General features: G+C 51.1%; 2 protein-coding genes across 4 annotated transcripts; both read right to left on the bottom strand.

Moving 5' to 3' along the window:
* Positions 1-554: 554 nt before the first annotated feature.
* On the bottom strand, positions 555-6,947 carry LOC123443371 (zinc finger CCCH domain-containing protein 3). 3 transcript variants are annotated; one of them, XM_045119715.1, is made up of 6 exons: positions 6,866-6,947; positions 6,643-6,793; positions 6,430-6,512; positions 6,165-6,243; positions 5,957-6,052; positions 555-850 (listed from the first exon to the last, which is right to left on the bottom strand). In XM_045119715.1, exons 1-6 carry the CDS (start codon positions 6,887-6,889, stop codon positions 747-749), a joined length of 537 nt encoding a protein of 178 aa, XP_044975650.1. In that variant the 5' UTR covers positions 6,890-6,947; the 3' UTR covers positions 555-746. The 3 variants fall into 3 exon arrangements, with proteins under 3 accessions (XP_044975650.1, XP_044975652.1, XP_044975651.1); XM_045119717.1 differs by having other exon boundaries at positions 6,620-6,793; positions 6,866-6,941; XM_045119716.1 differs by lacking the exon at positions 6,866-6,947 and having other exon boundaries at positions 6,620-6,834.
* An 819-nt stretch (positions 6,948-7,766) lies between these two features.
* Positions 7,767-11,915, bottom strand: LOC123443370 (glycogen synthase kinase-3 homolog MsK-3). Its single transcript, XM_045119713.1, has 12 exons — positions 11,662-11,915; positions 10,636-10,818; positions 10,437-10,529; positions 10,185-10,244; positions 9,678-9,950; positions 9,516-9,590; positions 9,228-9,425; positions 9,076-9,126; positions 8,889-8,984; positions 8,722-8,805; positions 8,505-8,607; positions 7,767-8,308 (listed from the first exon to the last, which is right to left on the bottom strand). Exons 2-12 carry the CDS (start codon positions 10,744-10,746, stop codon positions 8,232-8,234), a joined length of 1,221 nt encoding a protein of 406 aa, XP_044975648.1. The 5' UTR covers positions 10,747-10,818; positions 11,662-11,915; the 3' UTR covers positions 7,767-8,231.
* Positions 11,916-13,495: the final 1,580 nt, after the last annotated feature.

The raw sequence follows: 13,495 nt of genomic DNA, 5'->3' as shown, positions 1-13,495 counted from the left end.
CTTTCTGTGAGCGAACAGAAGAAGAAAAGAATTCCTCCCTCACGAAACCGATGTCTTGCAAGAAATGCAAATTCACCTGAAACCAGTAAGAAAAACAAGCACCTGAGTACACGGCTCACTATATATACCTGCGGCTTCAGCATTGTTGCTACCATCATTCCAAAGTAACAAGCCAGGAGCAGTCCTCATCGATCTATAGATGGCTTCCCTACTCCTGCTGCTGCAAGCCATCGTCAGTGGCGCCGACGAGGGGATTCTCAGCACAAGGGAGGTGCCAGAGGAGGTGAAGCAGCGCAAGATGTTCTCCCCAAACATTCTGTTGGCGCACGGGGGATGCAGGCTCGACGACGAGGATGCGGAGGAACGGTGGCTCGTCACCTGCTTGCAGTGGCCCCGGAACAATCCCCAATCAGCTTGGATGCAGACGATCTGATCTCATTCGATCAGAGAATCAATTTTCAGACTCATAAAAATGAGCCCCTTTCAGCCTCAAATGAAGATGGCTGACCCTGCCTTCCAATGTATTTCGTGTCTACACTGCCTAAAATAAAGTATTTTGTGTCTGAACAAATGTTGGTTCATTTCTTCCATGGCTAGTACAAATGTTCAGCATATAAGAACTATCTCACTGCCAATGAAACTCTATAAGCAAGCACTTGTCATAGGTGAAATTTCTTTCACAACATTACAATGGCCGGTCAAATATACAACATCCTAAATGATCCACATTTCAAAGAGGTGAGAATTCAACCCCAGTCAACAAAAGGAAGCGGAGGATAGCCACCTTCAGGGGGAGGTTGCAGCGATGGAGGTAAGTTGCCCCAAGAAGTGTGGCCCCTTAGTATGTTCCCTGAGAATTGTGACAGAAAGAAATGTAGCATTATCAAATAGAAGCTCATAGAGGTTAAGTATGATGAAACGTTTATTATGCTACCATGGTAAGAGTTGCTTTTCTAGCATAAGAATTCATTGCTTTGGAAAAAGCTCTCAAGGTAGTTGCCATGACTAGAAGAAGCTGATAACAAATTGTCAAGGAACACATTACTCAATCACTTTAACATGTAGTCTCTTATCAGGCGCCAACAGACAGACCTGCTTGCAATCGAATTGCCTCAAACATCTACATAGATCCTAATTACTGATTAGGAAGCTGTCGTGGGACACGAACACCTATGGGACCTAGGGATCCCTTGTGGTTCGGCGGGGGAGGCGGATGCACCAAGAGCAGACCGAGAGGTCGGGGCACGATCGTTTTACCCAGGTTCGGGCCGCTCGGAGGCGTAAAACCCTACTCCTGCTTCGTGTTTATGATGTAAAGGTGGTGAGCTGCTGAGCGTCGGTTCTCTGACTTGCTAACCTTCTCTATGCATGCCCAGGGCCTCCTTTTATAGGTCGAAGGGGTCTCCAACAGTGGTAGCATATGGTTCTCACGGGGTGCACAGTAAAATAGTACACCCACAAGTTTCACATTGCGTTACAGTGCTTCTGGCATCTTAGCAGACGCATTTAATGCTTCGTCAGGTGTCCCGGAGATGGGACAAGGGTGCGTCCCGTCGTGGGACAAGGGTGCGTCCCGTCGGCACTGTGCTCCCAGGTTCCGCTCGACACGCGTCCATCGGAACGACACGTATCAAGTGGCTAGGGGACAGCTGGCTGTTGCGCTGGCACAAGGCTGCGTCGGGGCCCTGCCGGGGATGAGGTGTACTGGAGCGTGGGCAGCTCTGTCTTTGCTGCCTTCCCCCGGCAAAGGGGCTTGTCGGGGTCGATGCTTTTGGTCTTCTGTCTTGAGGCTTCCGATGCCTTCATGGTCTTGGCACGGCACTTCGGAAAGTGCCCTTGCCGGGTCGTTGTCTTGCCGGGGACAGTGATAGCCCCTGCTCCGGTCCTTGTCGGGTCTTTGCTGGCCTCCCCCGGCAAAAGGGGCTTGTCGGGGTTGGCGCCTTCCTGTCAGTCTGAATGACCTCTGAGAGTTTTGCCCTTGTCTCCCGTCGTCCCTGGCCGGGCCTGCCGAGGGCGTGGCTACTACTGTTCGTGCACAAGTCATGGGGGCTAAAGGCCCACTCTTTAGCGCACCGACAGGACCCCCTGGGCCTAGGCCATACACGCGTGCGAGGCGTTGTTGGGCTAGGCCCAAACGGTGCACGGGCACGCGCGGCCGAGATTCGAGACGCTGTGGGGCTTTTGCATTGGCTGCCAAGTTCCCGCTGCGCGCCCTTGAATGCGCGACGTGGGAGTTGTGCGCGGGGCGGCCGAGTAACCCGCACGGGCGACGGGCCTACCACAATTGGCCGTTTCCGCCACGCGTGCTGCATGCACAGCTGTGGCCTGACACGTGGCGCCCGGGACTTAAAGTCCTGACGAACGCCGCACCCCGGATTGGAGGAGCGGGGCGGCCGTCTGCTCGCCCGTGAACGTGGGCGAGCGGATTGGTGGAAGTGGGCGGCGGCTCTTGGGAGCGGGGGAGAGCCAGCCTCCACATTCCTCCGTATAAAACTGGGGGATTGCGAGAGGCGACGCTCATCCTTCCTCCAAGAACATCTCCATCCAACTCCCGTCCTTCATCTTTGTCTTGACTAGTGTTGGCCCTCGGTAATGGCCAGAGGGAGAGGGCGGCCCCCGCTCTCTGCCTCAACAGCCAGGGGGTCTCGCTCGGATCGTGCCACCGCTTCAGCCGTCGATCGGGGGGATGGCCCGGGCGCCCGTGGCGGAAGATGGGCGAGGGGCCGCGGTGGCCGTGGACGGGGGAGACGGGGGCTGCTCCACCTTCTTCCCCGGTGCCAACTTCTTCAGGAGGGGGCCATGCAGAAGGGACATCATTGGAATTCGTCGTAGAGCTGCACGGTCCTCCCCGAGGCCACCTGCACCTCCCTTGCCCCTTTGCAGGGCAATGAAGGTTGACAAGCCTCCCGTATTGTGGCTGCGGGCGCACGGCGCCATGCGGGCAGACGTGGAGTACCCGAAGCGCCACGCCATGCTCCTTGGGCGCGGCTGGAAGGCCTTCGCCCACGCCCACGGTCTCGAGGACGGGCTTGTCCTCCGCTTCAAAATGGTGGAGGCCGACATGCTCTCTGTCAAGTTTTATGGGCGCTCAGGTGCGCGTCTCGGCTGCTGCGAAGAGAGCTTGAGCGGTGCCGAACGTTCCTCCTCGAGTGATAGTGACGAGGAGGACAGTGCTGGTGACGGCGGTGGCAACGGGTCAGGATCTAGGGGCGTCAAGTCGGAGTACGATGCCCCGAGCTCTGACTGACCGACGGCCGCACCATCATAGTCAGCTCACGCCTTTCCCCTCCCCAGTTGGGGCGGACCCGCCGATGGATCCGACGCTGCCTCATCTTCCAGGAGGCTTGCGATCCCCGGCTTCGCCATCCCTTCCGGTTGTGCTCTCCTCTGCACAGTGTAGGTCCAGGAGGAACCAGCCTGAGTTGTTGCTGCGGGCCTTGCCGCTTTTTCCTTCTTGTAGGTGTCACCTCGTAGCATAAGACAAAAGTTTATCTTAAGTTAGTACGACAACCACAACTATGTAATATATCATATTATCGTGAATGAAAATGTATGCTATTTTCCCTATCTGTTTCTCCTTGTATGGTAAAAAGGAAGATCCTACGCTATACTAGGCACCTGCCGGTGCGAACAGCCCCTGCCGAGAACGCTTAGAGGACGGATCCTTTGTAATCTGTTGAGGGTGTCGCTGCTGGCAAGCTACCTTTGGTGCGACCGACCTTGCCGGCGCGTACAGCCCCGCCACAAGCGCTCGAAGGAACGGGTCCTGGGCAGCTCGTCGGGGGCGTAGCCTTCGGCAAGGTATCGCCACAAGGCCCTTTCTGCGTGCAGGTTCCCAGTACCGAAAAGGTCAAAAACATCCAGGGAAAACAAATGCTTCATTGGGACCCTTGCTGGCGCGGCTAGCCCTGCCGCGGGTGCTTCGAGGAGCGGATCCTTAGCAACCTGCTGGAGGTGCCGCTGCCGGCAAGGTTTCCTTGGCGCTCCCAACGCTGCCGCTTAGGTTGCTGAGCGGGCTCGAAGCAAAACAAGGGCGCGCCCGGCTACGCCAAGTTCCCCTCACGGCAAGTCTCGGAAACTAGGTGATTCGTCGACCCTTGCCGGAGGTAAGCGTAACGCATGACTATGCATACCAACATATATGAAGATCGGTAAGGATTGCGAAACGCTTAACTTTTTACTTATGCTGTGCACAGGATTGTGCTTGGCTTTGCGCGAAGGTTTATATGCCCTGCTGGCAAGACTTGCGCAAAGGAGGGTTGCCGGGAGCCCCCGGCATCCGAGCTTCATGGGCTACCGGCAAGAACGTTGCCGTCCTGGAGGTGGTTAGGGCAGCGCCGAGCCTCCTTGGGAGCGACAGGCCCCGGCAAAGATGTATCGTCTTGCCGGGGGTGCTCTCCATTGCGCCCTCGACAGCAGTACAACGCTCCTAAGAGGCAAGACTGACGGAACGAGCGCCTGGGGTCTTGTCGAAGCCCCCTGGCACATCCTCGACAACGGCGCATCGCCCCGGAGGGGTGCACACGCCGAAGAAGGTGCCGAGAGTCCTACCAGAGCCCCCGACGCGTGCGCTCGATAGCGGCGCCGCACCCTGGAGGAGGTGTACCCGCCGGAGTGCGCGGAGGCCCAAGGGCTCTGCTCCCCCGGTCTTTGCCCGAGCCGTTGCTGGCTCGGGTGGTTGCGGACGCAGCCGCGAATCGTTGAGATGCCACGGCCGCTCTCCCTTCGGAGGTCGCCGTGGTGGCGGTGATGACGAAGCTAATGCCCCGATCCTCAGGTTAGATCAATGCACCTTTATCCCCCTACCTGGTGCGCCAAAGATGTCGTGGGACACGAGCGCGCATGGGACCTAGGGATCCCTTGTGGTCCGGCGAGGGGGGGCGGATGCGCCGAGAGCAGACCGAGAGGTCGGGGCACAATCGTTTTACCCAGGTTCGGGCCGCTCGACGGCGTAAAACCCTACTCCTGCTTCGTGTTTATGATGTAAAGGTGGTGAGCTGCTGAGCGTCGGTTCTCTGACTTGCTAACCTTCTCTATGCATGCCCAGGGCCTCCTTTTATAGGTCGAAGGGGTCTCCAACAATGGCAACATAGGGTTCTCACGGGGTGCACAATAAAATAGTAGACCCACAAGTTGCACAGTGCGTTACAGTGTTTCTGGCGTCTTAGCAGATGCATTTAATGCTTCGTCGGGTCTCCCAGAGATGGGACAAGGGTGTGTCCCATCGGCACTGTGCTCCCAGGTTCCGCTCAACACGTGTCGATCGGAACGACGACACGTATCAAGTGGCTGGGGGGCAGTTGGCTGTTGCGCTGGCACAAGGGTGCGTCGGGGCCCTGCCGGGGATGAGGTGTACTGGAGCGTGGGCAGCTCTCCCGGCAAGGGTCTTGCCGGGTCTTTGCTGCCTTCCCCCGGTAAAGGGGCTTGCCGGGGTCGATGCTTTCGGTCTTCTGTCTTGAGGCTTCCGGTGCCTTCATGGTTTTGGCGCGGCACTTCGAAAAGTTCCCTTGCCGGGTCATTGTCTTGCCGGGGACACTGATAGCCCCTGCTCCGGTCCTTGTCGGGTCTTTGTTGGCCTCCCCCGGCAAAAGGGGCTTGCCGGGGTTGGCGCCTTCCTCTCAGTTTGAATGACCTCTGAGAGTTTTGCCCTTGTCTCCCGTCGTCCCTGGCCGGGCCTGCCGCGGGCGTGGCTACTACTGTCCGTGCACAAGTCATGGGCGCTAAAGGCCCACTCTTTAGCACACCGACAGAAGCGCAGGCAAATGGACCCGGTAGCATGCAAATGATTAAATTTAATGATTGTACGCCATGGGTTCTATCCAGAAAATGACAACTGAGTGCATGGAAAATATGATGAGCAGATAGGTTGCTCTGTATCATAATTGTTTTCTAATGGCTGCCAAAAAAGTAATCAAGTCATATGTCTGGCAAGAGTCTCATGCAACAAACAGATCACCTGAAAAGGAATTTCCTTCCACTGTCTGGTATCCAATAAAATTTAGTTGAGTTCCAAGAAAATTAGACTGTTGCACCATTGCTCCAGGAAAAGGCCCTGAATAATAAAAGGAAATTCAAAACATAAGGCCTATCCAAGGAATAAATTCAGGGCCAAGTTAAGTATTTAGCGTGTCAAAATACATGGCGAGAATTGAAAGCAGACTGACCAGATGGAGCTAATGCCGGGTTCACAGCATGTGGCTTCGGATGGAAGTACTTGCATGCATCCCCAAACTTGCATGTTCCCTGTAACATCATCGATCAAGAAGCTAACTGAGCATTCGTGCACTGAGTAACATCATCCTCAAACTGAACAATTGACCTCAGATTCATCTTGCATAAGCATGTGTAATGCAGAATGCTGTAAGCTAAACTAGTACTAGTACTCAACACAAGGTGGTGTTAGGAATTAAGAAGTGATACAGAACATGCCGTGCGGACGAAGTGGTTGCAGACGCCCTGGCCGAGGATCGCGCCGTCGGGCTGGAGGAGGGGAGGCGCGCCGCCGTGGGACTCTGCCGAAGAAGATACGGGGTTAGGTTTAGGGTCAAGAGGAGGCGGGGGCGGGCAAGGTGTTCGAGGGAATGCGCCACAGGCCTGGAGGGGGGGTTGGGGGCGTAACCTTGGCGGCGGACGGAGTCGTACCAGAGGGCACGGGCGCGGTGGTGCTGGGCGCCCTGGAGATGACGCCTGCGGGCGGCGGCGGTGTCCTGGAACTGCTTGTCGCAGTAGTCGCAGTAGTACTTGCCCAGCGGCATCTCCTGCTCCTCTCGTCTCCTTCGGCCGCACCTTCAGGCTTCAGGCGCGTTCACAATCAGAGATTTCGCAAGAGTTTTCTGGCAGTTTTTAAGCAGCGAGATGTACTTACCTCTCGATCTTTCTTTGCTAACATTGGCCGATCCAAAACGCTCTAGCTACAGCCTCTTCGTACAATCACATTTTGTCAAGAGAACGTTTGGCTTTTATTCATCTCGAGATATCCACTTACCGATGATAGTGCTAGGTAATTTTGCTTCAACTCAAGCTTCTATAATTTTATGAAGCATTTTTTAAAAAACTTCATAAAAAAACAGAAAGATGGATCCTATATTCTAGTTTTTTTTATGGAGCTGTATATCGTGAAGCTACCCCATTTAACTTATGTTTTTTTAAAACGGGGCTGAATTTTGCAGAATAGAGCAGTCTCAATCAGGGCTCGTTATAAAGTAACTTTTCCTGCAAAATTCTGAATCGTTATTTCATTTGTTGTATAACGGGAATATCAATGTTACTGTTCAACAAACAAGACTGATTATTTCTTCTCCTATATAATAACGGGAGTAACTTTTCTGCAAAATTTTGACGTATCTAAACACATTTTAATGTTAAGTATTTCTATATAAATTTAAGACAACTAATTTAAGCCAGGAGCAATACCAAGCAAAAAAGGGATATAAGTTGTTTACTGTGGGCATGCTTCCAGCTTTTTTCCTTCACAACGTTTCGAAACTTGCCGTGCTATTTCAAAAAATGGGACTGCTAAATCACAATTTGAGATTTAACCAAGTCCGAAAATCAATGCAATTTTTTCTTTTCAGTTTTTTATTCTTACATGTTATGTTATGTCCCTTGAACTAGCCACACCATTCAGAAAATTATATCTCCAAGCCCAACCGTAAAAGACCGCATAGGCAAACCCCACAGCATAAGCTTGAACGACTGAGTTGCGTATATTACATCTTCATGCAACAGAATGAAAGGTCAACTGCTCAAAATCAGCTACAACCAAATCAAGGTGAACACAATTCATCTCAAGTTGCAACAAACGACTCAATAGGAGCCAACCACAAATAGTACTGCAGTAGCAACAGGTAGCCTTCAACAACAGGAATCTAGAACAAGGTGGCACGAGTCTGACAATTAAGAAACTAGGAAAATCGAGAGGACCCATACAAGGATCAACTACAATAAATACATTCATACTTCTCTAGAACATATTACAGATCAGCTATGGCAATCTCAATTCTCAGGCGAGGGTTAGTACAAGGGAGGGTGAACCGGTTACATGGTCAAGCTTGCATCGCAGCATACTTACTACTCAGCTACACAGGTCAACAGGGTGGAGTGGTCATACATCACGTCTTCCAACAGCCATAGGTAGTTCATCAGGCTCGCATGCTGCCCAACCAACATCCCCAGGGGAAATGCTCACTTGTCGATGCAATTCCAACGAATCTGACACAGGCATCTCATAGTCATGCATGGGAGCTCTGCTTTCTCGCGTGCTCCGGGATCAGTTTTGCCGCAACATCCACTGGGATTCCTTTCAGTTCTGAGGACAACCGAGAACAAACATAAGATTAGATGTTGAGATCATCCCAAAAGGCGACAAATTAGTTATAAGTCTAACACAAGTAATTACACACTACCCACAAACAAATAACTGGTGATCCCAGCGACCACAACGGCGACAATATGACTAGTTATGTGCAAAATAGAGCAAGAGTTACCCCTGTTGCGTAACTTACCGTTAGGCTTGAAGTTAAAAAGAGGAGGCAGAAAGCGACCATTCGGAAGGCGGGTACCCGGGTCCCGAAGCTCATCAAAGAAGGGGTGAACAAGTGCCTCCACCTGGACAGCAAGTTCATAGAGATCTTAGTAAAATACTAGTACACAAGAGCATTGCACAAGTAATCTATGAGTGTAGTATTCTGTTTATTCCAACCACATGATAAATATACTTACAGCAGTGCATCTTAGGTTGGGCGAGTACTGGAGGAGCCGAGAGACCAGATCAACAGCTTCAGGTGGCATCCTTTTATGGAATACCTAAACGTTGCATACTCGTTAGTAGGCTGATATGCACCAATTCCTAACAGTATATAAACAGCACTAGACAGACAGATTTGCACCTTGTGCCAAGGGTGTGCTTTAATCTGTGGGAATTTGAACTCCGTATAATTTGGGTTCATGCATTTAATTTCTTCCCTTGTAGGGGTACCAAGGACCTGTAGCAAATGATCAAATTCTGTGATAAGAATTTTTTCCTAGAAAATAAAAAAGGGTAACAGATTGCTAAGCACTAAAACTAGCAACTACCTTGATGATTTCAACAAGCTGGTCCACACCACTTTCACCAGGAAACAGAGGCTGTCAAACAAAATGACCTTGTAAGCCAATATGAAGTAACAGTATACTGCTTATTTGTTAAGGGCTACTTTCAAGATGTACAAGAAAGGCAAGCTGCTTACCTGCCCTAGCATAAGCTCAGCAAGAACACATCCAGCAGACCAAATGTCAATGGCCGTAGTGTACTCAGTAGCACCAAATATGAGCTCTGGAGCCCTATAGTATCGGGAACAAATATATGATATGTTTGGTTCTCCCTTAACAAGAACTTTTGCACTCCCAAAGTCACACAGTTTCAGCTGGTGGGTATGTGGGTTTACCTAGAGTGATAGTTCAGAAAGATCAATCCACAGATAAAAGCATGTGATTGATTTTGAGACCAACAGAAGATGAGTGAGTTATCAGCATACCAGAAGATTTTGTGGCTTGATATCCCTGTGGCAAACTCCAATGCTGCCATGAATGTAAGCCAGAGCCCTACATATCTGTCAAAAAACAATAAATATGGGATTAGCAGACGCCTAAGTATAGTGCAGTGCCAAGAAAATTATCAAAACATACAGAAATATTACCTGGTATGTATACAGCTTCACATAGATTAGTGGCATGCGCTGGTTCATCTTGTTGTAATGCTTGACAACACGATGGACAGTCTCAGGCACATACTCGAGAACCAAGTTTAGATACAGTTCATCCTTCTCAGTTGTAGAAAAGAAGCAATGCTTCAGAGCTACGACATTTGGGTGGTCAAGCAGGCGCATGGTCTGTAGCTCACGGTTCTTGTAGCGCTTGTCCTGAAGGACCTTCTTAATGGCAACAGTTTCCCCTGTCTCCAAACATTTAGCCTGCAAAACGGACAAATTAAGGATATATGAGACACAAGCTCCAGGTACACCCAACATTAGTATATTAGTAATCACAAGAAAAACTATTATGGTTATATAGAATAGATCCTAAATGTATAGATAGTTAGCTTAAGTCAGGAATACAAAAAACATCTTTAGGGTAGATTCATGCGAGGCAATAAGAGAGTTGGCTGCCAATAAAAAGTAGACCAGCCTGAAGTTGTTGCAACTAACCTGGAATACAATACCAAATGAACCTTGACCAACAATCCGCTCAGCCATGTAGCTCACGGTCTGCAGGTGCATCCAAGAACAAGATTATTAAAATGAAATAAGCCATATACACTATTCAGCTCAATGAAGGCGTTTAGGACATTTAGCACCCCATAATTATGTTGTTGGCCTAATCATCAAATCATGCATTCAGACAAACAAATGAGAACAAAGGACTGCTAATCCTAATCAAATGTGACATCAAACACTCACCTGTTTCGGCTGACCATTTTTGCCACCAGTAGTCGTGACAATTATGTGACCAGTCTCTGTTCCCTTACCATTAATAATGGTAGCTTCCACTTCCTGCAAATGTCATTCGAGCCAAATCGTTAGGATAAGTCATACTATTTTTTTCGAAATTAGAACAGATTGCACTAGACCCATCCAGATGACATGACGCTTAACGGACCTTATCATCTCTGATCTTCAAATCGTTCATCTGATCTGGTAGCTTCTCAACACCCATGCTGGTGCCGCTGCTGTTCTTGTGCCCGGACGGAGCAACGCCTACAGAAGCCATCTCTTACAGAAGCCAAGAGACACCAATTCAGCTGCGCATCAAATCACAGAAGCGACAGGTGTTTTGGTGTATCTGCAAATCCAATGACCAACATCAATCATATGGAGTAGCAACAAAATTTAGGAAGAAGACGCCAGATGCCAAAAGAGAACTAACTCGGTATGGTTAAACATGAAATGTGCCCAACTGGCATAGCCAATTTGAGCGACCAAACATTTATTTGGCATAACTACTACTAGGTCCTGCGCTTAGCGACCATGTTCTTGGGGAAAGCAGCTTTCCCCATGAGAAATTGGGCCGCCTAACTGGACCTAAAATGACACAGAAGGAGCTGCGACTAAGCCAATGAATGGGCTCGCACGAACTTAACATGCCTAGCCTAGTAGGGGCATCACATCGCTTCTGCATCTGCTTGGAGGGCATCAATCGATGCAAGGTACCAGCCTCTCAAACAATCAATACTACTGGGTACGTTTTGACGGCATAAATGATCTAGCCAGCAGTAAATAGCAGAAATATTTTAGTATTCGTACGAATGCTCCCTGCTGACTAAACACCGACAGGAATCCAGAGCGCACGCAGCCGCGCCATACCCCTCCTAAGAACCAACGCCTCGGAGAAAATCAGCTAATCCGCGAGGGATCCTCGCGCAAATTCCGTCTCAGAGATCGAAAATGGGCATGGTTCCCGTCAGGAAAAGGCGCAGATCCTGGAGGAGTAACAGCCAGATCATGGTCGCCCGAAGGAACGAACAATCAGGCCGAGAAGCAGGAAGACGCCTCACGCTGCTGCGCGGACTCAACAACCACGGATGGATTGACCAGAGAAGGCGTCTTCCCGGAGGACGAAAAACCCAGCAGGAAGAACCAAATCGGAGAAGAAGAAGAAGGAGAAGGGATGCGCCGTGATTCATACCTCCTCCTTGACACAGAGATCCGTCGATTCTCCCCTACCCCGCGCTCGCTCCGCCCTGTGTTGCAGCTGGGTTGCCTTCCCCTTTCCTCTCTCCGCTCTCTCCTTTTGGTTGTCGGGACGCAACTGAGATAGTAGTACTACTACTACTACTCCTACTCTACCACCACCGTGCCAAGGCCAAGGCGGAGGGACGGGCGACGCAGCGGCCGAAATGATTTGTGCCTGCGCCCCGCCTGCTGCCGAGGGCAGTCAAAGCAACCCACCACCACCAAGGGAACGCGCGTCGCCCGGCACGGCCCCGCTCCCCTATGCGCCCACGTACAGGTGGGCCATTCAGCTTCCGGGCCCCGCGTGTCGGGGTCGTGGATCGGGTACGCGTCTCGTGGGGGCGCATGGGGGCTCGGGATCGATGGATCCATTGGGGTTTGGTTGGCCACGCCTTTTGACCGGTCAAATCCGCGGGACCCGCAGCCTGGACTGGACTGCCTTGGTGGGTCGCCCCTGCCACTGCTCACCTGCTTTATCGGTCCTCTCGCCGACGCGCGGGCCCGGCATCACATGGCCCATGGGACAGCGAGGGGACGTGACGGGGACGCGTGACGGGTGCCGTGTGCGGCCAAGCTTGTTTTTTCCCCCTCCCTCTCTCTCTGTTTCCCTTTCTTTTCACCGCGTCAGAGGACCGAAAGATTCGAGTAGGTTGTGGGGGGAAATGACGGGGCTGCCCCCGCCCTTGCTGGGTCTGGGTCTCTGGGTTGGGTAGATCTGGCTGGGGTTTTTGGTTTGGTTTGAACTCGAGGCGGGCAGGTGAACGGTAATGGGCGGCAGTGAGTGGGGAGAGGACCAGCCACCAGCGAGCGGAGAGCAACAGCGGGGGGAGGGAGCTGACCTGAGCATGTGGCTGCAGCGAGGCGTGGTGCGTGGCCGAAGTTTTCTCAGGACCAGCAGGTGCTACGTGTAACTCTGAGGCCGGACTGTGCGGTAAAGTACTGCGCTGGGTGCCAAAATTTCAAATTCACCGACGAATCTTGCCTCGACAGCGGCCCGGGGATGAGATCATGGAAATCATCGGTCTCCGCTCTTGAATTGAGACCCGAGCAGCCCCGAGTTATGGGGTGGGGCCAGGCCCAAGTGACGCTGACACATGCTCCGTCTTGAGTACGGAGATTTCCGTTTCAACTCACCGGTAAGAGCCTGTTTGAAACTGCTCTGTTTCAGAAAATTCAGGTCCGTTCTAGAAAATGTAAGTCAAACGAGATAGCTACACGATATACCCCTCCGCAAAACAACTAAAATCTGGGGTTCAACTCCTTGTTTTTTGTGAAGCTCTCTAGGAGGTGCTCCATAAAATTATAGAAGCTCGATTTGGAAGGAAATTACCCACCACTGCCATCAGTAAGTGGATACCCCTTCGTTTCTTACCTCTCATCTAATCAAATAGATCATTTTTACCAAATTTTCCATCTGTGAAGCTGGAGCTAAATGAGAGTCAAACATTCTTTTGAAATGGTTGCAACTCCTATATGAAACTGTTCTAAAGTGGATTTGATGAAGCGGAGCTGATTTTGATGGAGCGAAGCAGTACCAAGAAGACCTAAGTGACGCTGACACATGCTCCGTCTTGAGTACGGAGATTTGGGTTTCAACTCAGCGGTAAATACCACCGATTTTTGTGGCGGTTAGGACGTGTTTGGTTCCCTCTATTAAGCCCAGTCTGGTTCGGTTGGGAAGAAAGTGGTATGTTTGGTTACCTGCGTTTACTGTATGGCTCGTATAATACAAACATTAAAGCACCTTCAGGTCAAATCAAGGAAAACATCCAAATCGACAATAGCTC

The sequence above is a fragment of the Hordeum vulgare genome, chromosome 3H (genome assembly GCF_904849725.1).
Source record: "Hordeum vulgare subsp. vulgare chromosome 3H, MorexV3_pseudomolecules_assembly, whole genome shotgun sequence".
Taxonomy (NCBI): Eukaryota; Viridiplantae; Streptophyta; class Magnoliopsida; order Poales; family Poaceae; genus Hordeum; species Hordeum vulgare.
The sequence above is the reverse complement of the archived record's forward strand: the minus strand, read 5'-3'. Positions and strand labels throughout refer to the sequence as shown.